At 38.9% G+C, this 25,758-nt stretch overlaps 1 protein-coding gene and 1 non-coding gene across 2 annotated transcripts; both read right to left on the bottom strand.

Moving 5' to 3' along the window:
• Nucleotides 1–213: 213 nt before the first annotated feature.
• rab4a (RAB4a, member RAS oncogene family) lies at nucleotides 214–18,837 on the bottom strand. Its single transcript, XM_060926164.1, has 8 exons — nucleotides 18,709–18,837; nucleotides 17,228–17,308; nucleotides 16,787–16,901; nucleotides 11,484–11,546; nucleotides 6,660–6,814; nucleotides 6,079–6,174; nucleotides 5,864–5,993; nucleotides 214–1,423 (listed from the first exon to the last, which is right to left on the bottom strand). Exons 1-7 carry the CDS (start codon nucleotides 18,722–18,724, stop codon nucleotides 5,878–5,880), a joined length of 642 nt encoding a protein of 213 aa, XP_060782147.1. The 5' UTR covers nucleotides 18,725–18,837; the 3' UTR covers nucleotides 214–1,423; nucleotides 5,864–5,877.
• A 1,214-nt stretch (nucleotides 18,838–20,051) lies between these two features.
• trnal-cag (transfer RNA leucine (anticodon CAG)) lies at nucleotides 20,052–20,134 on the bottom strand. Its single transcript has one exon. It is a non-coding gene; the product is annotated as a tRNA-Leu (tRNA).
• Between the last annotated feature and the right edge of the window lie 5,624 nt (nucleotides 20,135–25,758).

The following is a 25,758-nucleotide window of genomic DNA, read 5'->3' as shown; positions in this document are numbered from 1 at the left end:
AGACTTGTGAAGACTCATGTGTTTACTTTCAGCTTTAGTATTCATATTACTTAAATTTCTAGTTGTGTCCATGCCACCACAATGTGTTTCTCAAATGTATTAATAAAGCTTTTTAAGGTTTCTCACAGTATTTTTGTATTTTTCTATTACCTTTATTATTCACAGGTATGCCATCCAAACTTATTGTACAACATGGAGATACACAGGGGGAAATCATATTAAAAATATTTTTAATATAATATTAGCATCTGTTTGATAGGAGTTTCAGTGTAAGCCAGCTGATGTTTCCAAGTAAGGCTGGACCATATCGTAATTCTTTCATCACAATAAATTATGTCATATCTGAACTTGGGCTGGTCCTAGCTTTGCATCCATCTTGTCTTTTTACAGGTGTATTAGATTAAAAAAAAAAGCATCAAGTAATGATTGTTACACAATTGTCCTCTCCCCTCAGAAAAGTGGCTTTGTTCATATCTTGTAGGCCCTGTGAAGTATGTGCTCCCACTATCAGCTAATTATAAATACTTTCAGCAATGTATGCATTCAGTGTTGAAATTAGACAACCCTCCCCGTTCTCAGTAACACAGCTGAATTAAGAATAAATTAAATATAGGCCTGAACACACATTTTCCGTAAATGTATGAATGAAGCTGAATGCAGATACATAGCAATTGCATTTTTAAAATGTGAGACTATGTTTAATAACACTTGGCATGGAGTTAGTCAAATGAACACTTTCAAACAGGACAACAGCATTTAAGTATGCTGTGTAAGGTAACATTATGTAACAGTGACTTCTGAATGCATTTCATTTTTTTTTATATTTTTCACTATTATATATGAATAGAAGACAGGTTTGTGATTCAATATATACTATCATTTGACATTCCAGGTTTTAAAAGTAACAACTTCTGATATATGTTGTATATATGTGCAAAAATAAAAGCAAAACAATGAAATTAAACAGTGCATGCTTTCCAAAGAAAGCAATCGCATTTATAAAAACATGGTGATATATCAGTACATTTCTTTACCAGATCAAATGATACATTGGCCATATGACCTAACCAATAGCACTCCTGAGCTGATAAAACCTAATCATTCAAGTTATGGAAATGCAGTCCATAAACATGCTTCAAAATAATGATTTAAGTTCTTCTTTACACAAGACCTAAATACTTTAATGGGAGAAGGACAGGAAATAGAGGGTTAAGTGGGTTAGGCTTAGCTTAGAACGTTCAGCAAGGGCCTACATTCATCATCCTCGGTTGGTGTCTTTGCTTTGGCCCAGATTGTTCTAGAGCACAACAGCGTCCCAAGATCTCAGACTTGTCTGAACCGAAGTAAAAGGAAGGAGAGGGAAGAGTTTCTCCACTGTTTTGGGTCTGCTGTCCCATTCCCAAAATAGTTTTTACAAAACGTTCTGTGGAGAAATAAATGAAACCTTGAAAATAAGTAAGGAATAAATCAGCAGGGCGTGCAGTTAAGGAAAAATAATCAATGGTGGGGTGGTGTAATGTAGCCAGACACAAAGTGATGGGCTATTACTAGCACAAAGTTGATTATTTCCTTATAACAGCATATTATTATGTTTTAGTGATCTGTCAGCAATTACAATTTTTAAAACAAATTATGAATGACAAGTCTTCCTTTTCAGTTTATTTTTACATTTTGTTGTGGAACACCACAGCACTTTACAGGTCTTATCACTTACATTATAACAGCTATTAAGAGTCATCACCTCACAAGTCTCTTTTTGCTCCTTTATATTTAAGAAAACAAAATTTTAAAGTTGGTCGTGTTACTGCTACAAAGTGCTGACACTGTCTCCTAACATAAAACATATCGATTATTTGCTTTTCTTTGGTAAATCATGATTTTATTCTATTTTATTAGTCTTACATTATATGGAGAGTCTGCGCTACTATAAAAACAATAACATATTGGAACAAGCACATTAATACAAGTCAGTATTTTGAATAACTTTACTATCAGAGAGTGCTGCTATAGAAAATTAATCAACACATTCTCATCAACCAGAATCAAGAATTCAACAGTGCTGTGGTATAAATGAAAATAGGTGCATAGTCTTAATAGACACTGCCTGAAGAACCAAATCATTAAAGTAACTGAATATATGCACAATCACCATTCACATAATAATAATAATAATTTGCTTTAGTATAAATATGAAGGCGAGTATAGGAAATCGCGTGTGCTGATTGGTCGAGAGATTCGGACTATTTCTCGATAATCACCTCAAGTGACTTGGCAAAATGGCGACCAGTGGCTTTGTCACCGTAAGTAAGGAAGAATTACAAATTATGAAGTAAAATGCTGTTCCTAAAAGCACTAAAGATGCTCGTAAATTTGGTCTAAAACTATTCAAAGGTAAGGTGGAATTGTTACTGATTTTATCTATTCCAAAACAAAGTATTTTATGTGACTTGGCATAGATGAGTGACAGAAGTCTGCGCACATTACATTTGCATGCCGCTTTTGAAGATTGAAATAAATTATTTTTTGTTTAAATAAATTTTTTTTAATAAATCACCTGTGTATTTATACTAAAACACTTATCTGCCTCAGGCTCAGTAATATCGGTGAATAATAATCTTGAATTTGTCTTGGTTATTATTCACCGATATTCACTGAGCCTTCAGTGAATAATTGTTAATTAGCATTGAACTATTGGACTTAATATCTGGTATTCTCTATGCCAAATGCATTTGTCAGGCAGCGCAAATACATCCTTGTTGCCTTATTTAACTGATAGGTAATAAATTACATATGTAATAAATACTAGCGCATTTCAAAAAATTAGAATACCATGAAAAAATTCCTTTTTTTCATAATTTAATTCAAAAAGGTAAACCTTCATATATTCTATATTCATTACATGTAAAGTGAAATATTTAAAGCCTTTTTTGTTTTAATTTTGATGATTATGGCTTATAGCTCATGAAAATCAGAAATCCAGTATCTCAAATTATTAGAATATTCCCTAAGATCAATCAAAAAAAGGATTTACAATACAGAAATGTCCAACTTCTGAAAAGTATATTCATTTATACACTCAATACTTGGTTGGGGCTCCTCTACCATGAATTACTGTATCAATGTGGTGTGGCATGGAGGTGATCAGTCTGTGGCACTGCTGAGGTGTTATTGAAGCCCAGGTTGCTTTGATGGTGGCCTTCAGTGTATCTGTATTTTTGGGTCGGGTGTTTCTCATCTTCCTCTTGACAATACCCCATAGATTCTCTATGGGGTTCAGGTCAGGCAAGTTGGCTGGCCAATCAAACACAGTAATATCATGGTCAACAAACCATTTGGTAGTAGTTTTGGCACTGTGGGTAGGTGCTAAGTCCTGCTGGAAAAGGAAATCAGCATCTCCAAAAAGCTCGTCAGCAGATGGAAGCATGAAGTGCTCTAAAATCTCCTGGTAGATGGCTGTGCTGACTTTGGACTTGATAAAATACAGTGGACCAACACCAGCAGATGACATGGCACCCCAAATCATCACAGACTGTGGAAACTTCACACTGGGCTTCAAACACCTTGGATTCTGTGCCTCTCCACTCTTCCTCCAGACTCTAGAACCGTGATTTCCAAATTAAATGCAAAATGTACTTTCATCTGAAAAGAGGACTTTGGACCACTGAGAAACAGTCCATTTCTTTCTCTCCTTAGCCCAGATAAGACACTTCTGACATTGTCTCTGGCTCAGGAGTAGCTTGATATTAGGAATGTGAAAGTTGTATCCCCTTTCTTGAAGATGTCTGTTCGTGATGGGTCTTGATACACTGACACCAGTCTCAGTCCACTCCTTGTGAAGCTCTCCCAAGTTCTTGAATCAACTTTTCTTGACAATCCTCTCAAGACTGCGGCCATCCCTGTTGCTTGTGCACCTTTTCCAGCCACCCTTTTCAGCAATGACCTTTTGTGGCTTACCCTCCTTGTGGGGGGCATCAGTGATCACCTTCTGGACAACAGTCAAGTCAGCAGTCTTCCCCATGATTGTGGTTGTGTGTACTGAACTAGACCGAGAGATACACTGTGTTCATACTGTTTTACTCAAACTCGAAATGAAATATTCTAATATTTTGAGATGGGTTTTTTTTATGTTTTTGTACTGTATGCCATACTGATTAAAATTAAAATAGAAAAATGCTTGAAACATTTTAGTTTATGTGTAATGAGTCTATAATATATAACATTTTCACTTTCTTAAATAACTGATGGAAAATATTGAACTTTTTCACAATATTCTAATTTTTTGAGATGCACTAGTATATACTGAATTTATGGTGCAAATGCAAGCCAGATCATTTTCAAAAAGTTCCTAATTTTTACTAACCAAGACCCAAACTGGTCACCTTCTTATACATTTCTGTGTATTGAGTATAACACTGTCTATAAGTAACTGGCTGTTAATTAGCCTTCTCCTTTCATAGATACCTTGGACTGGACCACCTTGGTTCTCTATTTCTGGTTAGCATTCCAAAGTAGCCAAATAAGGTGCCTAAGATGCTAAGGGTCTGGGAAGGACACAGAGTCTGGAGTTAAATATAACTGATAGCCTGCACTGTTCTGTATTTGAGTGTGAGTGCAGTCTAAATGATAAGTTCTAGGGGTGGGAATAAAGGTTTAGGCACTTGTTCTTACTCTAGTTGGGAAAGACTGTGACCCTGGGTGTATATCTGTGAATGTGTGGGGGGGAGGCTAGAGAAGGATATGCTCAGTGTGGCTCAGCATCGCTGTCTCATCGTCACTCGGGCATGCAGAAGCAAACCTGATCAGGGCTCAGGGGGCATTAATGACCAAAATAGCTGCCTATATTAAAGTGGACTCCGCCTTCCCTGAGCAAACTAAATACAGAACAGATGCTGTTGAGCTGCTACCACCAACATCCTTTTACAGACAAGAGGGAAAGGGAAGGGAAATCATATAGGACAGGTCATTATAATAGACTAGGAGTGTTAAACTCCAATCATGGGGTGCCTACAGTCCTAGAAAGATTGATTTATATTTTCACTCTAAAATTTCACTTCTTACAGACATCAAATTTTGCTAATTTGGTGCTGGTGGGCTAAATCTGGTCAACACATGTTGACCCTCCCAGACTTCAGCCTGATACCCTTCACAGAAATGTCTTACTTGTTTCTGGTTTTAAGTAGTCAGATATTATAACTTAAGTATTATTAAGTACTACATATAGTAATACTTTTAGGTGACTATCGGTCATATTATACAGTACTCTACAATGTCAAATTCAGCCTTAAAAACAATCCCAAAAAGGTAACACTGAAACTATGAATGCAAACAGCAGAGACAATGAGACTCAAAAATGCTTTCTATTTTCTTACATATATTAATACATAATTTTAAATTGATCAATCACTGAATGAAATTAGCAATAAAAATTGTTTGGTGCAAAAATACTAAGATATTTCAGGCACACTGTTAGATGGAGTTAAATCCTGCCACAAGCAAGATGCAAACGTGTACACACTTCTACTACTAAACGAAGAACAGATCTGAAATATCTGAATGTGACCTATTATATCCCTTATGAAAATTCTAGAAAGCCTTACTATTTTTAGCGAGTGTAGTGTTTAAAGAGCTGTGCATAAGAGCAGCAATCCATCTCCAGTGCATCGACTATATCTGCGAGGCAAAGGTGACAGAGTTTGTCTCAGTTGCCTGGATTCAGAATGCCAGAGGTACACTTATGCACTTGGAAAATATTTTCTTTATTCAGCCGTATTTATGCAGCCCAACACAGCTGAAGAAATTCCACAGACCTGTGTTCTGGTTATTCACATATGAGGAACCACTAATTTTAAAAGTTTGGTCTCACCTCGCTGTAGGGCTCTAACATCCACACTCCTGCACGCTCTCAGCCTGAGCTCGTCTCGGGGAACGAAGCTGCCGTAGCGCTGCATCGCCATACTGAATCCCTGAACCCATCCGTTCTGGATCCAGCTCACCTGACCAGCACAACAAAATCCTATTAGAAGAGGACATCCTAAATTACATGGCACACTGATTCCATCTGGACTCTGTGCTTTTTACCTGATTCTATTTTGTTGAGGATTTTGCGTGCACACTGGACAAAGGCCTCTTCCACGTTTTCCCCTGTTAAAGCACTGGTCTCAAGAAACATGAGCTCTAGAGTACACAAATATATAAGCTTTATTTTATGAATTAAACAACATTGTAGGTAAACCTCCAGTGGTCTGATTTGATATTGGTTTTGAATACATTCGTTGGCCGTTTTCCATCTTGGTCAGGTTTCTTCTGGAGGGGGGTGGGAGTGGGGCACCCTTCACTGAAATAAGAACCTGGTAGTCCCTGGGATGTTAGAGCTAATTTACAATCCTGCAGTGGCCTCTTGTGGTGCAAAGTTCTCAGTAATAATTGTGACATGACTTTTAAAACAGTTAAAACTACACAAGAGATAAAAATAGCCCAAAAGAATACTTATTTATACAATACTGGATTTAATATTTTGAAAATCTAAATAAAACTTAAAATACAATCTTAATATGGATTTTTTTAATTAATATGCATAGACAGTAAAGTTTAAAACGTGGTTTTAGTAGGATGCAGTGTATATACTCGAGATTTGTATATTTTTAATCAGGCAGACGCACCATTCTCCTGAGCAAAACGAGATGCCTCCAGAAAGGTGACCTCCCGATCAGCATCCAGATCCTTCTTATTGCCACACAGGATGATAACGATGTTCTGACTGGCTAACATCCTAGCATCTGTCAACCAGTTGGTCAGAGCATTATATGTCTCCCGACTGATGAGAAAATTAGAAAAATATTGAAAAGGTATGAGAAGTACAACTTGTATATCATTACAGTTTTAAATATTCCACAAAGGCAAAAAGTACACTTCGCACCAAACCAATATGAGGTATAAATGCAATCTGCGTGTTAAGTCGTGATGTAATGACCATATTTCCAGGGCCATGCCTCATCTTCGTGACATGGCACAGTGCTGTGTCCCTCGTTGTTTGTATAGATCATCTGAGTCCAAAAGAATCATGCAACTGCCATGAAGGAAAATGTTTACTTGCTTTTAGTACTTATAAAATGCAATATCTAAAAAAAAAAGTTTAAAATGATGAATAAAGAGGCAAGAGGGTGGGACAAACTGCGGTGATCAGTGATTGGTCGGGGGGACCATGGTTATCAGTGACTGGTGGCAAGCACAAGTGAGGAGTTACACCAAGTCCAGCCAACCTGCTTTGTACATTCATATAAACAGCAGCTGTGACATGAGCTGCAGAGCCATATTGAGTTCAAGGTAGTCACTAATGTGTGCTGAAAAAGTTGTTAGATTTGTCACTAGTTTTTCATCTCATCTCATTATCTCTAGCCGCTTTATCCTGTTCTACAGGGTTGCAGGCAAGCTGGAGCCTATCCCAGCTGACTACGGGCGAAAGGCGGGGTACACCCTGGACAAGTCGCCAGGTCATCACAGGGCTGACACATAGACACAGACAACCATTCACACTCACATTCACACCTACGGTCAATTTAGAGTCACCAGTTAACCTAACCTGCATGTCTTTGGACTGTGGGGGAAACCGGAGCACCCGGAGGAAACCCACGCGGACACGGGGAGAACATGCAAACTCCACACAGAAAGGCCCTCGCCGGCCCCGGGGCTCAAACCCAGGACCTTCTTGCTGTGAGGCGACAGCGCTAACCACTACACCACCGTGCCGCCCCACTAGTTTTTTTTTTTTAAATAAAAAGTTGCTAAAAGGGTCTAAAGAAAATTAGCCAAATCTACCAACAAAGTGTCTACAGTGACAATACTGAAGGGGCATTTGGCTCCAGAAATGGCTACTGACATCAGACTTCACGAGCAGATGGCTGCTAAATACCAAATATAACATGATAAGTGTTATGGGAAAATAATCAACAGTTAATTATTTTCCTACTGCAGCATTTATCAAAGTGTTTTATTCCTCTTATACCACAGCAATTTGCCAACGATTAATTTTTTAATTACAGAAAGATGCCATACTTTTTATCCATTTATAGTTACATTTAATGTCTGCCAAACAAGATAGCTCCTGTTAGCACTTATGTTATAGCACATATAAACAGCTCTTATCTCACCAGACATTTTTAAACAGTGAAATGTAAGCATCAAAACTGTATTTATTTAACCACAAAGCTACAGAGTAGGCTGACACACTAACTCTTTCTCACAAAATAAAAGGTATCGTGACAGACTCAATAAAGGCATATCACTGTTTCCAAAACCTACTCTGCATATCTGCATATTTTTTGTTTTCCCTACTTACACACATTTGAATTCAACAGATAATCATCATTTCATTAACTGAGTTATAAACACCACTGTTACACACAGTAGCACAGCTTAACAGAATAGCATCAGAGTATGGCATTTGTCTTTTTCTTACTTTTCACTTAACTGACTCGTTTCTCTCAGTTCTTCATTTCATTTCCTCTCCCTCCACAGCAGCCTTCTTTATATCCTCAAACAGCACCCTACCTTTCTTCCTGGCCCTCTATTTACACTTCTCTATCTTGTTCTGCTTGCATTTCTGTATGTTTCTGCATCTTTAATCATGTCTCTTCTGCATCTTCAATCTGCATCTCTACCATGCACTGATTTCTTCCAGCCAATTTCTTTTTCCTTCCTTTCCTACTTCCTCTTCAAGAAAGCATAGAGAAGCTCTTCAATGTCCTTGATTTTCATGCTCTCAGCCTTGTAGAGGACCTTAGTCCATCAAATATTCTCTTCCCCATTATTGGCTTCATTTTCTCCTTTTTCTCTCAGCTCTTCAAGATGGGCTTTCCTAGCCTTGATCTTGAGACAACTGTTCTTTACAGATCATGACTGTGATGGAAGTGAAAGTTTATTTGCCTTCTGTTTCTTCTCCTTTAGCTTGGTTGCTTTGTCTTTTCTGTTTTGCTTTCTATTTTGACCTCTATGAAAGGACTCTACTGTATCTTGGAGTAAGGATGCTCTTTACTGTTCATATTATGTCCTTTTCTCAGCTTCTTGTTGTTCTTTTGCTTCTTCTCAAGTGGAACACCATCTCTGTCACTTTGCCTCAAAATGGAACACAGCCTCCTTTCCTGGGCTTCTGGTCCTCAGAATACAAGCTTTTGCAGGTAAACTTCTCCAGGTAATCATATCTGGCAGCAAGGCTAACCACCTTTGGAAATTAAACTGCTTGGCAGTTAATTGCAATACAGAAAGGTCCCCCACTAGGTGTAAATGTACCGATATAACAACTGTTCTGAATAACAGAAAAATCCGTTGTTACAATTCTTATCCTTTAAATTCAACATGCCCAGCTTTGAAACTTTCAGCTGTTGGTATATAGAAAACATAATGACACTTACAAATTGCCAACATTGGAGACTTCTTCCAAAAACAAACAAGCAGACAAACAAAAAACCCTTCCATCTGATTACAGAAAGATTATCATCAGGCAAAAATTTACAGGCCCACAGTAATTGGCCAACTAAGGTTGTTGCGGTTACCTTGCCTTACATTGTTATCTGGCGAAGTTAATAAAATAAAAATTATTATGCATTTTTCTTATAACAGCATGCTTTTTTAATCCATTCATTATTATGTTATCCATCCATCAATTCATGGTAGTATATATATTACACACACATACAACCCCGATTCCAAAAAAGTTGGGACAAAGTACAAATTGTAAATAAAAACGGAATGCAATAATTTACAAATCTCAAAAACTGATATTGTATTCACAATAGAACATAGACAACATATCAAATGTTGAAAGTGAGACATTTTGAAATTTCATGCCAAATATTGGCTCATTTGAAATTTCATGACAGCAACACATCTCAAAAAAGTTGGGACGATAAGAGGCTGGAAAAGTTAAAGGTACAAAAAAGGAACAGCTGGAGGACCAAATTGCAACTCATTAGGTCAATTGGCAATAGGTCATTAACATGACTGGGTATAAAAAGAGCATCTTGGAGTGGCAGCGGCTCTCAGAAGTAAAGATGGGAAGAGGATCACCAATCCCCCCAATTCTGCGCCGACAAATAGTGGAACAATATCAGAAAGGAGTTCGACAGTGTAAAATTGCAAAGAGTTTGAACATATCATCATCTACAGTGCATAATATCATCAAAAGATTCAGAGAATCTGGAAAAATCTCTGTGCGTAAGGGTCAAGGCCAGAAAACCATACTGGGTGCCCGTGATCTTCGGGCCCTTAGATGGCACTGCATCACATACAGGCATGCTTCTGTATTGGAAATCACAAAATGGGCTCAGGAATATTTCCAGAGAACATCATCTGTGAACACAATTCACCGTGCCATCCGCCATTGGCAGCTAAAACTCTATAGTTCAAAGAAGAAGCCGTATCTAAACATGATCCAGAAGCGCAGACGTCTTCTCTGGGCCAAGGCTCATTTAAAATGGACTGTGGCAAAGTGGAAAACTGTTCTGTGGTCAGACAAATCAAAATTTGAAGTTCTTTATGGAAATCAGGGACGCTGTGTCATTCGGACTAAAGAGGAGAAGGATGACCTGAGTTATTATCAGCGCTCAGTTCAGAAGCCTGCATCTCTGATGGTATGGGGTTGCATTAGTGCGTGTGGCATGGGCAGCTTACACATCTGGAAAGACACCATCAATGCTGAAAGGTATATCCAGGTTCTAGAGCAACATATGCTCCCATCCAGATGATGTCTCTTTCAGGGAAGACCTTGCATTTTCCAACATGACAATGCCAAACCACATACTGCATCAATTACAGTATCATGGCTGCGTAGAAGAAGGGTCCGGGTACTGAACTGGCCAGCCTGCAGTCCAGATCTTTCACCCATAGAAAACATTTGGCGCATCATAAAACGGAAGATACGACAAAAAAAGACCTAAGACAGTTGAGCAACTAGAATCCTACATTAGACAAGAATGGGTTAACATTCCTATCCCTAAACTTGAGCAACTTGTCTCCTCAGTCCCCAGACGTTTACAGACTGTTGTAAAGAGAAAAGGGGATGTCTCACAGTGGTAAACATGGCCTTGTCCCAACTTTTTTGAGATGTGTTATTGTTATGAAATTTAAAATCACCTAATTTTTCTCTTTAAATGACACATTTTCTCAGTTTAAACATTTGATATGTCATCTATGTTCTATTCTGAATAAAATATGGAATTTTGAAACTTCCACATCATTGCATTCTGTTTTTATTTACAATTTGTACATTGTCCCAACTTTTTTGGAATCGGGGTTGTGTGTGTATATATATATATATATATTTTTTTAAAATCTAATTATGTTACAGCCACTTACGACCAATTGCGCCAACAGGTTTAAGTAATAAAGCCCAGATATTGACAATTGGAAATGTTTTAGCTCTCAGTACATGAAAATCTGGGCTTTATTTGTAACAGGATGGATTACATGACCTGTTACTATTAACTTACCTGGTGATGTCATAGACAAGGAGAGCTCCTGCTGCCCCTCTGTAATAGCTTCGTGTTACAGATCTGAGGAGGCAAACATGTCTGTTACATACAGAATAGGAAAACTACTGCAATGTAATTAGTTAACATAAAATACTTACCTAGCACAGATTCATAACTCTTGTAAAATATAAAACACTTTTGATATTATTACTCATTAGCAAGTGAATTATCTTGGTCAAGGCTGTGATGAAGCCGATGCCTATCCAGGCAAAACTGGAGGCAAAAATTCACCCTGGATGGCATGCCAGCCCATATTCATTCTTTCTTTGGGCAGCACGGTGATGTACAGGCATGTGAGAAAATTAGGACACCCCATTAAATAATCAGCTTTTTATTTAGAAATGGTACACATACCAATATCCAGGCATGTTTTTATGTATTTTTCAAAAAGAAAGTGATTTGATTGCAATTTAACAACAAAAATGAACATTGTTTGACAAATCCAAAAAAAGAAAAAAAATAAAGTATGTATTTCAATGGAGGAAAAAGTTAGGACACCCTACCCCCTAGTAGCTAGTGTTGCCCCCTTTGGCTGATATAACTTCAACGAGACGCATTTTGTAGCCTTTTACCAGTCTCTGACATCGATCAGGAGAAAGTTTGGCCCACTCCTCAATGCAGAATTCTTTTAGCTGTGAGATGTTTGAGGGGTGTCTTGCATGTACAGCCCGTTTCAAGTCACCCCACAGCATTTCGATGGGATTAAGATCAGGGCTTTGACTTGGCCATTCCAGGACTCTCCACTTCTTCTTTTTTAGCCAGTCCTTGGTGGATTTGCTGGTATGCTTTGGGTCATTGTCTTGTTGCAGTATCCAGTTACGCTTCAGCTTTAATTTTTTGACAGATGGTTTCACATTTTCTTCAAGCACCCTCTGATACACAGTAGAATTCATGGTGGATTCTATGATGGTGAGTTGGCCAGGTCCTGCTGCAGCAAAGCATCCCCAAACCATGACACTGCCCCCTCCATGCTTTACAGTTGGTATGAGGTTCTTTTCTTGGAAGGCTGTATTTGGTTTACGCCAAACATGTCTTCTGTTCTGGTGTCCAAATAATTCAATTTTAGACTCATCTGTCCAAAGAACCTTATTCCAGAAGTCGTGGTCTTTGTCTATGTTCTCTCTGGCAAACTTCAGTCTGGCCTTGATGTTTTTTTTAGAGAGCAAAGGTTTCTTCCTTGCACACCTCCCATGCAAGTCACACTTGTGCAGTCTCTTTCTGATGGTAGAGTCGTGCACTTTCACATTGACAGTTGCCAGAACCTGCTGTAATTCCCTTGATGACACTTTAGGATTTTTCAGGACCTCTTTGACCATCTTGCGTTCTGCTCTTGGGGTAAACTTGCTCGGACGGCCAGATCTTGGCATGGTGGCAGTTGTTTTAAATGTCCTCCACTTGTAAATAATTTTGCGAATGGTGGAATGGCTAATGTTAAATGCTTTTGAAATCTTTTTGAATCCTTTACCAGAGTCGTAAGCGGCCACAATCTTCTTTCTGAGGGCATCAGGAAGCTCTTTAGACCTCACCATGGCGCTCACCTCAACATCCCAACTGTCAGGGCCACACCAAACTAAATTTGAGGTTTAAATAGGGCAAGGCTCCATTCAAATGCTGGGTAACGATGTACTAATCATGTGCACCTGACGTGATGCACCTGTTTGGGATTTTCAACATTTTAAGAGGGATAACATAGGGGGGTGTCCTAATTTATTCCTCACCAGAAATTGCATTATTTTTTAATTAAATTTTACAGAAAGTTTTAAAAAGGCTTTTCTTATTTTTTTATTGTTTAGTTATATTACTTGGATCCCTCATTTTAATTAAAATTTACATTAAATACCCATATGTCCAAATATATTTTAAAATACACAGGATTTCATGAGGTGTCCTAATTTTTTCACATGCCTGTAAGTGGTTAGCACAGTCGCCTCACAGCAAGTTCAGAGACATGCGGTTAGGTTAATATGGGACGGCCTTGGGCTGAGGTGCCCTTGAGCGAGGCACCTAACTCCCAACTGCTCCCCGGGCGCTGTTAGCATGGCTGCCCACTGCTCTGGGTATGTGTGTGTGCTCATTGCTCACGTGTGCCTGTTCACTGCTTCAGATGGGTTAAATGCAGAGAGGAATTTCATAAACGTGTGATGAATAAAGTTCTTTCTTTTCTCTCTCTCTCTCTCACTGGCAATCTAGCACAGCTAAGCCATCTGCCTGCAAGTTTTCTGACAGTGAGAAGTGTTTGTGGTTAGTTTTTTCTTTTTTTATCAGACATCTAGTTTTAGGTTTGTTTACCTGACATGTTTAGACGTACGTAACTATCGTCTTCCTCAGAGTGTCACCAGATGTTGTTGGTGACGCATCTTATCAGCTGATGTTTCCGAAGGCGTGACCTTCCTGTCTGGTTTGACAGGTCGGTCACGCCTTCTACTGTCTGTTCGTCCCCTGCAAGATGGCACTCCAGGTATGGGAGAGCATGTATGCTCCCTCATCCTGGTTGATGGTCCTCGGGCTTCACTTTCGGATCTCCATGGCCTCCCTGATCCAGCGCTGATGTTTATTATCTTCTGTGCAGATGACTCTGGCATTCCCCCAGTCCATAATGTAATTTTCTCTTTTGCAGTGATCTGTTATGGCTGACTTGTAATTTTCCTGTTGTGCCTTTTCTTTTATTGTTCGGGTTTGTCTTGTAGCTGTCTCCTTTTCGCACTCTTTCTTATGTTCATTTTTCCTTGTGGTGAAGCTCCTCCCTGTCTCCCCAATGTAGGTTTTATTGCATGATTGGCATGGAATCTCATATATGGTGTTGCATTTGTTTTCTGGATGTATTCTGTCTTTGGGATGAACCAGGATCTGATGGAGTGTTGTGTATGGTTTGACAGGTGTGTTAATGTTGTGTTTCCTCATTGCTCTTTGAATGCATTCCGTTATTCCTCTGATGTATGGTAATGTTACTACTCCCCGTGTTCTTGTTTGTTGCTTTGTTTTTTCTCTTTCTTCTGTGTTTTGTTGTTCTTGACCTGTTCTGCCCCTTTGGATATTGCCCACTGTGGATATTGACATGCCTTCAGCGCATGTTGTATATGTTGTTCTTCCTGTTCTTTGTCCTGTGGATCTGTAATTATTGCTGCGCGTTCATGTAATGTTCTAACTACTGATATTTTGTGCATTATGGGGTGTTCAGAAGTCCAGTTTATATATCGGTCGGTGTGTGTGGGTTTTCTGTGTACTTTTATTTTGATGTCCCCATCTTCTGTATGTTGTATTTTAAGGTCCAAAAATGCTATTGACTTCTCCGTTTCCTCTTCATGTGTGAATTTTATGTTGCCGGTATTGTCTATGGTGTTGAGATGGTCGGTGAGTTGTTGAGTGTATCCCGTCTTCACTTTTTCCAGTATATCATCCACGTAACGTTTCCAGAGTGTTGGTCTGTATTCTGCCGGTATTGTAGCGAGTGCTTTTTGCTCCAGGTCTTCCATGAAAAAGCTGCACATGATGGCCGATAGTGGGTCTCCCATGGCAAAACCTTCCTTTTGTCTGTATATTGTATTCCTGAACTGAAAGTATGTGGATGTGGTGATGAATTGAAGGAGTTGAGTGATGTCTTGTACTGTGAGGTTTGTGCGTTTCTTGAGCGTCCTGTCTGTTTTTAGTCTGTCTTGTACTACCTGTATAGTGGCTTCCGTGGGTGTTCTGGTGAAAAGAGATATGACGTCGTGTGATATGAAAACTTCGTCTTGCTGCATTTTGAGGTTTTTTAGTACTTCTGCCAGTTGTTTTGAGTTTTTGCAGTGTTGGTCTGTGAGTCCTAGTAATGGTTTGATTATTTCGGCGAGTGCTTTTGATAGGTTGCATGTCACTGAGCCAATGCTGTCTACTCTGGGGTGTAATGGTGTTCCTAGTTTGTGTATTTTTGGTGTGCCGTAAATCCTGGGGATGACGTTGGCTGTGGGTACTAGGTGATTGTATGCCTGTTTATCTATTTTATTTTCATCGAGTAACGGTTTGAGTAGTACCTTGAGTTTCTTTTTCTTGTCTTCAGTTGGGTCTTTTCTTAATTTCTCAAAGGCGTTGTCACTGAGTAATTCCATCATCTTTTGTTCATATTCATCGGTGTCCATGATAACTGTCGTTCTGCCTTTGTCTGCTGGGAGGATTGTGATGTCTTTATTTTTTGCTAATGTTCTCATGGCTTTGGCTTCCAGTTTGGTGATGTTGCTGGGTGGTGGTTTGGCCGTTTTCAATATGCCAGCTATTGCATTTCTTTATTGCCAATCATGCAATAAAACTTACATTGGGGAGACAGGGAGGAGCTTCACCACAAGGAAAAATGAACATAAGAAAGAGTGCGAAAAGGAGACAGCTACAAGACAAACCCGAACAATAAAAGAAAAGGCACAACAGGAAAATTACAAATCAGCCATAACAGATCACTGCAAAAGAGAAAATCACATTATGGACTGGGGGAATGCCAGAGTCATCCGCACAGAAGATAATAAACATCAGCGCTGGATCAGGGAGGCCATGGAGATCCGAAAGCGAAGCCCGAGGACCATCAACCGGGAGGGAGCATACATGCTCTCCCATACCTGGAGTGCCATCTTGCAGGGGACGAACAGACAGTAGAAGGCGTGACCGACCTGTCAAACCAGACAGGAAGGTCACGCCTTCGGAAACATCAGCTGATAAGATGCGTCACCAACAACATCCGGTGACACTCTGAGGAAGACGACAGTTACGTACGTCGAAACATGTCAGGTAAACAAACTTAAAACTAGATGTGTGATAAAAAAAGAAAAAACTAACCATATCTAATATAAGACATAATGAATGTAATCGAGAGAGGAGAAGTGTTTGTGCACAGAAGATAACCCAAGCTCAGGATTGAACCCATAATTTCAGCAGGTAGTTAGTTTCCCTGCTCTGCTTAGCACAAGACAAAAACATCAATGAACAAAAAAAATCTAAGTGTAAGGTAGAATATGTTTTAGTATAATGGTACATATTTCATGGCCATTTTAGGCAAACTGAACTCTGGGAGGAAGATAATGGTTAGTGTTCAATTAATATTGTACAAGGCATGTTAACAACTCCCACATTAAGTCAACAATTGACAGGCTGTTTAAATTCACTAAAAGTACCGAGCTGCACTGAAACAAAGCAGCAAGGCAATCAATAACCATCACATGGTGAAAAAAATCAGAGTAATGTAAATCAGCTTTCCAGCCATGACTCTGATTAAATGAGTGACAGAGCTATAAACATACCTGAACCTTTCCTGTCCTGCTGTGTCCCATATCTGGAGTTTGACAAATTTGTTGACCACATTGATGATCTTTGAGCCAAACTCCACACCAATTGTATGATTTGAGTCGTCTTTGACTGAAGAAGAAGAAAAAAAAGGAATACATTCTTCTGATACGTGTGCAAAACATTCCTGTTACTCATGACATGGCTTTAACCTCCTAGGGCCTAGCGGTCACATGCGTGGACAGCACTTTATGGAAATTCGGAACAAGAATCCACATATGTGGACATACTTTTTCTCTAAAAGTACATCTTATCAAAAGATGATGCTTAGTTTTTATTCTAATCAGGTTCTAATAAGCCCAAATAGCAAAGAGAAATAAAAAATGCATGTAAAAAAAACAGCTTGGGCCTTAGGAGGTTAAGATGAATTTGTGTATTGTTATTGAAAGCTGACATACATTTCTTCTCTATGAACTGGTGAAGGAGACATGATTTTCCAGTTCCTGCGTTCCCGATAACGAGAAACTTAAACAGGAAATCTGCAGAGAAAACAAAGACTATTATTTATTTATTATTAATTCTTAAGCTGATTAGTTAATTTGTGTCTGTACTATGAAAGGCCACAATCCACGATGAAGTTTAATACTTACTTTAATACTAAGCCAACTGAGCTAAGTTATCAGCAAACTTTTTGGACAAAATGAAGAAAAATTAATATAAAATTTCTAACAAGACATGCAGGCATAAACAGTAAACGTATTAAGATATCAGTTGAAAGGTTTTCATTTTGCATTCTGAATTATATCTAATAGCTTATGTATCTGTACTATTTCTTTATTACTGCCTCCAATGTCTTTCATATCCTCAAAGCAGCTTTTGTACCCTGTCAGTTGAAATATTCACCCTTGAGTCTTCTTGAGTTATAACTCGGCCTAATGTCAATAACTGCCTTCTTTCAAGCAGGTCTTTTCACGCTACCTCATGGTTTAAATTGTGGTCTCGTTATACACACTAGGTATACACACACTTATGTTGAGTTCCAGATGTTTCCATCTGGAGGAGGTTTCATCTTCCCATAGACAGCAGCACTAATAGAGACAGACTGTCGTTTGTCCCATCTGCTATTGTTTTTTTTAAACAAACAAACCTAAATGTTATCATATCTCTCTTTCTTTTTGTACTGTGTTTGCGCATTATGTATTGTATGTATTTGTGCTAGACTACTGTCTGTAAAGCAAAGTGCCTCATTGGGACATTAATGTTTTACTGTACTCTAGTCTACTACTCCTTATTTAAATTAAATTCCTAGAATCCTTTAAAACATTTGCCTTTTCCACTACAGGGAACTCATAATAACATTGAATTGATATTGGTGGCACACCACAAACATAACCACAAACACTCAACTGTGCAGTGTTGTTAACCTCAAGACCTGGTTTGGACCTTTGTACTCTGGTACAGCAGCTGCAAATTTATCAAACATGCAACTGTGTAGTATGTATTGAACAATCCCACGTTTCTGTGTCCTTTCGAATAGCAATTATAATGTATTTGTGATTGAAAAATACAATAATGGGATGTTGCCAGCTAGCGGCTTCTTCCGGGCTTCACTGTGCTGTTTACATTACAACAGACAGGAACCTGGAGAAAAGTCACTCTGTGCTGTTTCTAAATATTTGACTTAAATATTTCATACTTTGTAAGTGCTAGAAAGTTCCCTTATCGCTCCTCTAACAAGCCAAGCAGTAAAAACCGTGTACTTGTAGTGAGATAGCTGTAACTCCCCGCGGGCGTAGCTATAGCCTGCGAGCCGTTACTATGATTATGATTATTATTATCATTATTGCGATGCATCCCATCGGGGCACCTGCTAAACTAATGCAGCACAACCTCCCGGACTCAGCCTGTACACTACTGCACGAAAATAAAGTTTCCCTACCGTATGTCTCGGACATGGCAGATGTTTGTTTCCGATAGCTATATTTTTCTCAACGGAGCCGAAGAGGATATTAAATAAAAAAAAAAAAATCCCTCAACGGGATCCGCGCATCCTGCTAGAATTCACAGGCCGCACACTTCCGGTTCCGATTTTCAACGTAAGAGCCCGATAGGCTGCAGCTTGAGGTGGGCGAAATTAATAAACTAAAACATCTTCATACTTTGCAGTCGATTCTACAGCAAAATATATTTCTGGGAAACCTATGTAGCTACAGGATTTAGCTAATAGACATATAGAAAACTGAGTCTGATTTTCAATAATCTGGGGAAGACAAATGCTGCTCTGCTCTGCATTAGATCATACCTAGGATTCAAGTAATAAATCTAATCACTGAATAGTGTCTACTTTCCAGCCTAGTGTAAAACATATTTTAGGCAAGCCTATGCACCCTAATGTTTTCACATTACACTCTGTTCATATATGTAATTTGTAATAAATTAAAGTCTGGTAGCCGCATAGCCAAAGATAGGAGTACATTCATTAGATTATAAAGCTTATTGATATTATCTAGTATTTATACACTATTTCGTTCCGGTCCACATTTGATAGCTCGAATGGTGTTCCAAAGGTTTCCTGGGATGTTTTACTGTGTGCATCAATCTGCTTGTCTATCTTCGGCCTGTAAAAGGTCCCTTCCTAGTTCGAAATCATTCCTTGTAGTGTTAAGAACATCAGCAGACATGGTAAACAATACTTTTTAGGAATATAACTCCTGATGTAAAAAATGAAAGCTCATCAGATGAAGATGAAAAGGAAGAAGGGATTCCAGTTTCACCTGAAGCACCTTTAACCGGAATGTACAAATCAAAATGTGATGAGCTGAGGGCGATAAAGTGAGTCTAGTTTCTGCAAAAATAAACATTACATTTGGCCATATTATGTCTGAAATGTCACTCTATATTAATTTATTGTTTATAAAACTGTTGTCTAAAATCAATATTGCCACTGGGGCGAATTTCAGCCGTGCAGATATTCAGTATAACTACACTTTTGCTCATACGATATTGCTTAAATATATTGTTCCTTTTCAGGTTTTCATGATCAGAAAATTAATTGCTGTTTTGCTAAGTATTTATTACTGTCAGCTCCATTTTTTTTGCACTTTTAAAATAGACAACTTTCCTTCCAATTAAAGAAAGAGGATATATATAGCTCTTCGAGAACAATTAATCATTAATAGGGGTGTTCCTTTTTCTCGCAACCGCACAAAGCTGAAAGTACTCGATGTATTTTAGAGAGTACTTTTTGTATTTAAGAGTTTTCGTAATGAGTGAAAAACTTACTGTCAGAAGTGGGATTCGAACCCACGCCTCCAGGGGAGACTGCGACCTGAACGCAGCGCCTTAGACCGCTCGGCCATCCTGACATACTATTAGCTTTTCTGGCTTTAGTAATGAGTTTGTATTTGACAACACGAACTTTAATATCAAGGTGCTGGATCAAATAATTGCCTGCTCTTTAAACTCAATAAAGTTAAACAGTTAATCTAGTACTTTTGAAGATAGTTACATGAGTTCAAAACCTGATTTATGTACTTATATACCGAAAACATTCAGAAGCACTATGTCTCGTCCTGGGGTTTTGTTTGTTTTAACTTACTTTCGTAATATTTAATTATATTAAAATAAAACAATACGCATTCTGATATTTCATCTCAAAATATCACTCAGTACTTGTGTTGTTTATTTTTGCTGAATTTATGAAGAAGTCAGTAATTCTGCAGATAGTGAATCTAGAGATTAGATACATCTCATATTTTCCCCATTCCTCCCGTCTCACTAAAAGGAGAGTACATTTAATCGCGGTAATTTACACATGAAAAAGGGACACTATCCAAAGAATAGGGTAGATCAGACTATCCGACTAAACTATGGCAGGCCTGTGATTTGTTACTAGCACAAAAACTGTTAACTGTTAGAGGGTTTGCTGAAAACCCTGACCACAAGATGGTGATAGTCATGCTTTAGTGAAAAAAAAGATCACGTATAGAGGCTTTGCACTGTCACGTGACCCCATAGCAACGGTAACTAGGGCGCCATGATGGGGGCACGCTTGTAATGATCCATTCAGCCGAGTTAGTTGTTATTGATCGGTATGAGAATGTTTTGTTGCGTTTTTGGACCTGCAAATCGTTTGAACGAAACAAAGACATCGGATTTTTTTTTTAATTTACCAACACTAGGGAACACAATTTTTGTTGAGTTAGGTCTGACAGCTGTTTTTAACTAATTTTTGGGTGCGGAATCCAAAACTGATCTCAGTTTTTCTCTATCACGTCAAGTTTTTGAACTATAGGATCCCCATTTTCTTTAAAAAATATGAAAAATACTGTACTTAACAGATATGTGCTTGTTTTATAAAAATTTACAAATATTGACATACAATGAAATATGAAAGAAACAGGCATGACTGCAATGTTTATTTAACACTATTATGTTTTTACAAAGGATATGGCTACTGTAGGTGGCACGGTGGTGTAGTGGTTAGCGCTGTTGCCTCACAGCAAGAAGGTCCTGGGTTCGAGCCCCAGGGCCGCGAGGACCTTTCTGTGTGGAGTCTGCATGTTGTCCGCGTGGGTTTCCTCCGGGTGCTCTGGTTTTCCCCCAAAGACATGCAGGTTAGGTTAACTGGTGACTCTAAATTGACTGTAGGTGTGAATGGTTGTCTATGTGTCAGCCCTGTGATGACCTGGCGACTTGTCCAGGGTGTACCCTGCCTTTTGCCCGTAGTCAGCTGGGATAGGCTCCAGCTTGCCTGTGACCCTGTAGAACAGGATAAAGCGGCTAGAGATGATGAGATGAGCTCTTTCTGGACAGTTCAATTTGAGGACTATTGCGTTTGATGCTCCAACAATAGTCAGCCATCATATGTACATCCCATCTACCTTGATAATGTTCTTCCATAACCTTCAAATAGTCTTACTACAGCTAATCAGTGGAATTTTGCTTGTCTGGAGGGTAAGCTGTGGAGAAAAAACTTGACGTGCTAGAAAAAAAACCTGACTGCAATTTTGGAATCAGCGTGCCAATTTTAGTTTTAATCAGCATAAAAATCTAACTCAACAGAAACATTTTTTCAAATTGTTCCCCAGTAATTTATCATCGGGGGAAAAAATAGAGAAATTTCTGAACGTCGAAGGGAAAAATGGGGGGGGGGGGGACACCTGATGCTGATTTGAGTGCAGTCAGCACATGCATATAAGGACACAGTCTTTGTGAAGTATTGTCACTGTCACATTTGTTTCTAGTCATGTTTATGACTCTGCTTTCGGTTTCACTTGGCGTTTTGTTTTTGTAAATATCACGCCTGCTAATAAACACTCTTCTTGCACTTAGACCCATCTATTGCCGCCTATCTGACAGAATATTTCACAAAGTCTCTGTGAAAACAGCATGCTGATTGCACACAAATCAGTATCAGGTGTTTCCCATAATGACTGGGTCCCAAGCGCGCACACAATGCACTCTGAAGGGTCCCCGAATGTAAATGCACCTCGGTGAAAGCAGCTCTGCAGAACTGCTGTGTTGTTGCTCCTGTTCACTTCACTGGATAAGAATGAGCACCTTGCTGTAGTTGTAAAATTGATTTTTTGTAATTCTTACCTTCGTGGAAATGAAGTGAGCATATCATAAGGTTTTGACCTCTCCATTTGACAGAGTCCTGCTGAATGTTTCCCCCCACTTTTATTTTTAGAAATCTCTATTTTTCCCCCCGATGATGAATTAATTTGGTAAATTTGAAAAATCTGGTGTCTGTTTCATTCAAACGATTTACATGTCCAAAAACGCAGCAAAACCTTCCCATGCCGATCAATAACAACTAACTCGTCTGAATGAAACACAACAAATGTGCCCCCTGTCATGGCGCCCTAGTTACCGTTGCTATGGGGTCACGTGACGGTGCAAAGCCTCTATTGGGGAGCAGTATTTTACAGTCGAAAGATGTATAGAGTTATGGCAAATTACAGTCGTTTTTAAAAAAAATTGCAAATAATATCAGATATATGCTCACTGAGCACTTAATTAGGAACACCAGAACATCTAATCAGCCAATAGTGTGACAATAGTGCAATGCATACAGTCATGAAGATATGGGCTAGTAGCTTCAGGTAATGTTCACATCAACCATCAGAATGGGAAAAAATGTGATTTTGACTGTAGCATTATTGTTGGTACCAGATGAGCTGGGTAGAGTATTTCCATAGCTACTGACTATGCTTTTCATGCTCAACAGTCTCCAGAGTTTACTCAGAATGGTGCAATCAAGGAAAAACATCCAGTGAGTGGCAGGCACATCTGCATATAGAAACACCTTGTTGATGAGAAAGGTCACCAGAGAATGGCCAGACTGGTTTGAGCTCAGGTAACCACTCTGTACAATTGTGTTAAGCAGAAAAGCATCTCAGAATGCACAACATGTCTAACCTTGAGGTGGATGTGCTACAATAGCAGAAGATCAGAGCTGGTTCCACTTCTGTCAGACAAGAACAGAAAGCTGAGGCTGCAGAAGGCACAGGCTCGCCAAAACTGGACAACTGAAGACTGGAAAAACGTAGCTTGGTCTGATGAATCTTAATTTCTGCTGAGGCACACAGATGGTAGGGTCAGAATTTGGTGCCAAGAGCATGAATCCATGGACCCAACGTGCCTTGTGTCAACAGTCCAGGCTGGTGGAGGTGGTGTAATGGTGTGGGGAATGTTTACACACTGCAGATGTGAACTGACATTTATGAGCTGTTTGGAATTTCACACCCTTTAATAATAGGTTTTAATGCCCTGCAATGTACTGACATGCCATCGTGGTTGTATTCCACCTTCACATCAAGGTGACCAAGATAAAGCGGTTACTAAAGATTAATTTAATGAATAAGAGAATTGAGTGATTCAATGAGAAGTGTTAGAAAATCAATGCGCAGAGCATGGAATTTCCAGGACTGATCCTGAGAATCATAAGCATATACCATACTCTTAACTTAATGCATATTCCACTCAGTTGTCGAATGACAATGATAATATACACTATACAGCTATTCAGCCTAGATTGTATAGTGGTGCTTGAAAGTTTGTGGACCCTTTAGAATTTTCTATATTTCTGCATAAATATGACCTAAAACAACATCATATTTTCACACAAGTCCTACAAGTAGATAAAGAGAACCCAGTTAAACAAATGAGACAAAAATATTATACTTGGTCATTTATTTATTGAGGGCGGCACGGTGGTGTAGTGGTTAGCGCTGTCGCCTCACAGCAAGAAGGTCCTGGGTTCGAACCCCGGGGCCGGCGAGGGCCTTTCTGTGTGGAGTTTGCATGTTCTCCCCGTGTCCGCGTGGGTTTCCTCCGGGTGCTCCGGTTTCCCCCACAGTCCAAAGACATGCAGGTTAGGTTAACTGGTGACTCTAAATTGACCGTAGGTGTGAGTGTGAATGGTTGTCTGTGTCTATGTGTCAGCCCTGTGATGACCTGGCGACTTGTCCAGGGTGTACCCCGCCTTTCGCCCGTAGTCAGCTGGGATAGGCTCCAGCTTGCCTGCGACCCTGTAGAAGGATAAAGCGGCTAGAGATAATGAGATGAGATGAGATTTATTTATTGAGGAAAATGATCCAATATTACATATCTGTGGGTGGCAAAAGTATGTGAACCTCTAGGATTAGCAGTTAATTTGAAGGTGAAATTAGAGTGAGGTGTTTTCAATTAATGGGATGACAATCAGGTGTGAGTGGGCACCCTGTTTTATTTAAAGAACAGGGATCTGTCAAAGTTTGATCTTCACAACACATGTTTGTGGAAGTGTATCATGGCACAAACAAAGGAGATTTCTGAGGACCTCAGAAAAAGTGCTGTTCATGCTCATCAGGCTGGAAAAGGTTATAAAACCATCTCTAAAGAGTTTGGACTCCACCAAAGGTTCACATACTTTTGCCACTCACAGATATGTAATATTGGATCATTTTCCTCAATAAATAAATGGCCAAGTATAATATTTTTGTCTCATTTGTTTAACTGGGTTCTCTTTATCTACTTTTAGGACTTGTGTGAAAATCTGATGATGCTTTAGGTCATATTTATGCAGAAATATAGAAAATTCTAAAGGGTTCACAAATTTTGAAGCACCACTGTAACTCTACTTTGAGTACAATGTAGCTACACTATATGGTCACTCAGGGTTTTCAACACCAACTTTTGCAAACCTTGTCTACATGGACCTTGCTTTGTGCACAGAAGCATTGTCATGCTGTAACATGTTCGGGCCCCTTAGTTCCAGTATAGAGAATATCTGCGACAAAATGCTACATCATACAAAGATATTCTAGACAATTGTGTGCTTCAAACTTTGTGGCAACAGTTTGGGGAAGGCCCACATATGGGTATGATGGTCAGGTGTGCACATACTTTTGGCCATATCGTGTATTTTGCTGTGTTGCTTTGTTTTAATGGTGCAGCATATAAATAGTTGTCATGGGGCCATGCATCAGATGGTAATGTTCCATATATAGACGTTTGAGCAGTTTCTATATATCCTCTCCTTTGTTTTGACATTTCCTGTTTTGTTTAAATTCTTCCTGACTGGAAATATGAGATAGTATATAATCAAGATCCTTGAGTATTGGTTCAGTGAGATCTGAGTTGAAAACCCTTTGTGCTTCATCTCAAAAGTTCTCAGTAGTAAGGATGTACTGTTTACAATATTTGTATGCATGTAAAGTGTCTATGTTGATGCTGGCCTGAAATATTAACCTGAAAACAGAAAGAGGTAGGAGAATATGGTGCCTTCATGACAGATTCCATCAGCTGATTTCTCTAATTTTCTGAAATGTGGATCAAATTTCTTTTAGGTGTCCCTAGTGTGAGGAATATATATATATATATATATATATATATATATATATATATATATATATATATATATATATAAAATAAGTATATATATATATATATAGTAAAATATTGTAGCTGTAGTTATATTTATTTGAACAGTTTGATTTGAACC

The sequence above is a fragment of the Neoarius graeffei genome, chromosome 7, assembly GCF_027579695.1.
Source record: "Neoarius graeffei isolate fNeoGra1 chromosome 7, fNeoGra1.pri, whole genome shotgun sequence".
Lineage (NCBI taxonomy): Eukaryota > Metazoa > Chordata > Actinopteri > Siluriformes > Ariidae > Neoarius > Neoarius graeffei.
Note: the sequence above shows the minus strand (reverse complement) of the source record. Positions and strands in the feature narration are given on the sequence as shown.

Excerpts from the sequence above, each read along its gene's own strand:
- rab4a (XM_060926164.1), bottom strand. Across the intron at positions 6,815-11,483 it reads CTTGTCTATGACATCACCAG|TCGGGAGACATATAATGCTC; the intron begins GTAAGTTAATAG and ends TTTTCTCATCAG. Across the intron at positions 6,175-6,659 it reads TCGTTTTGCTCAGGAGAATG|AGCTCATGTTTCTTGAGACC; the intron begins GTGCGTCTGCCT and ends TGTGTACTCTAG.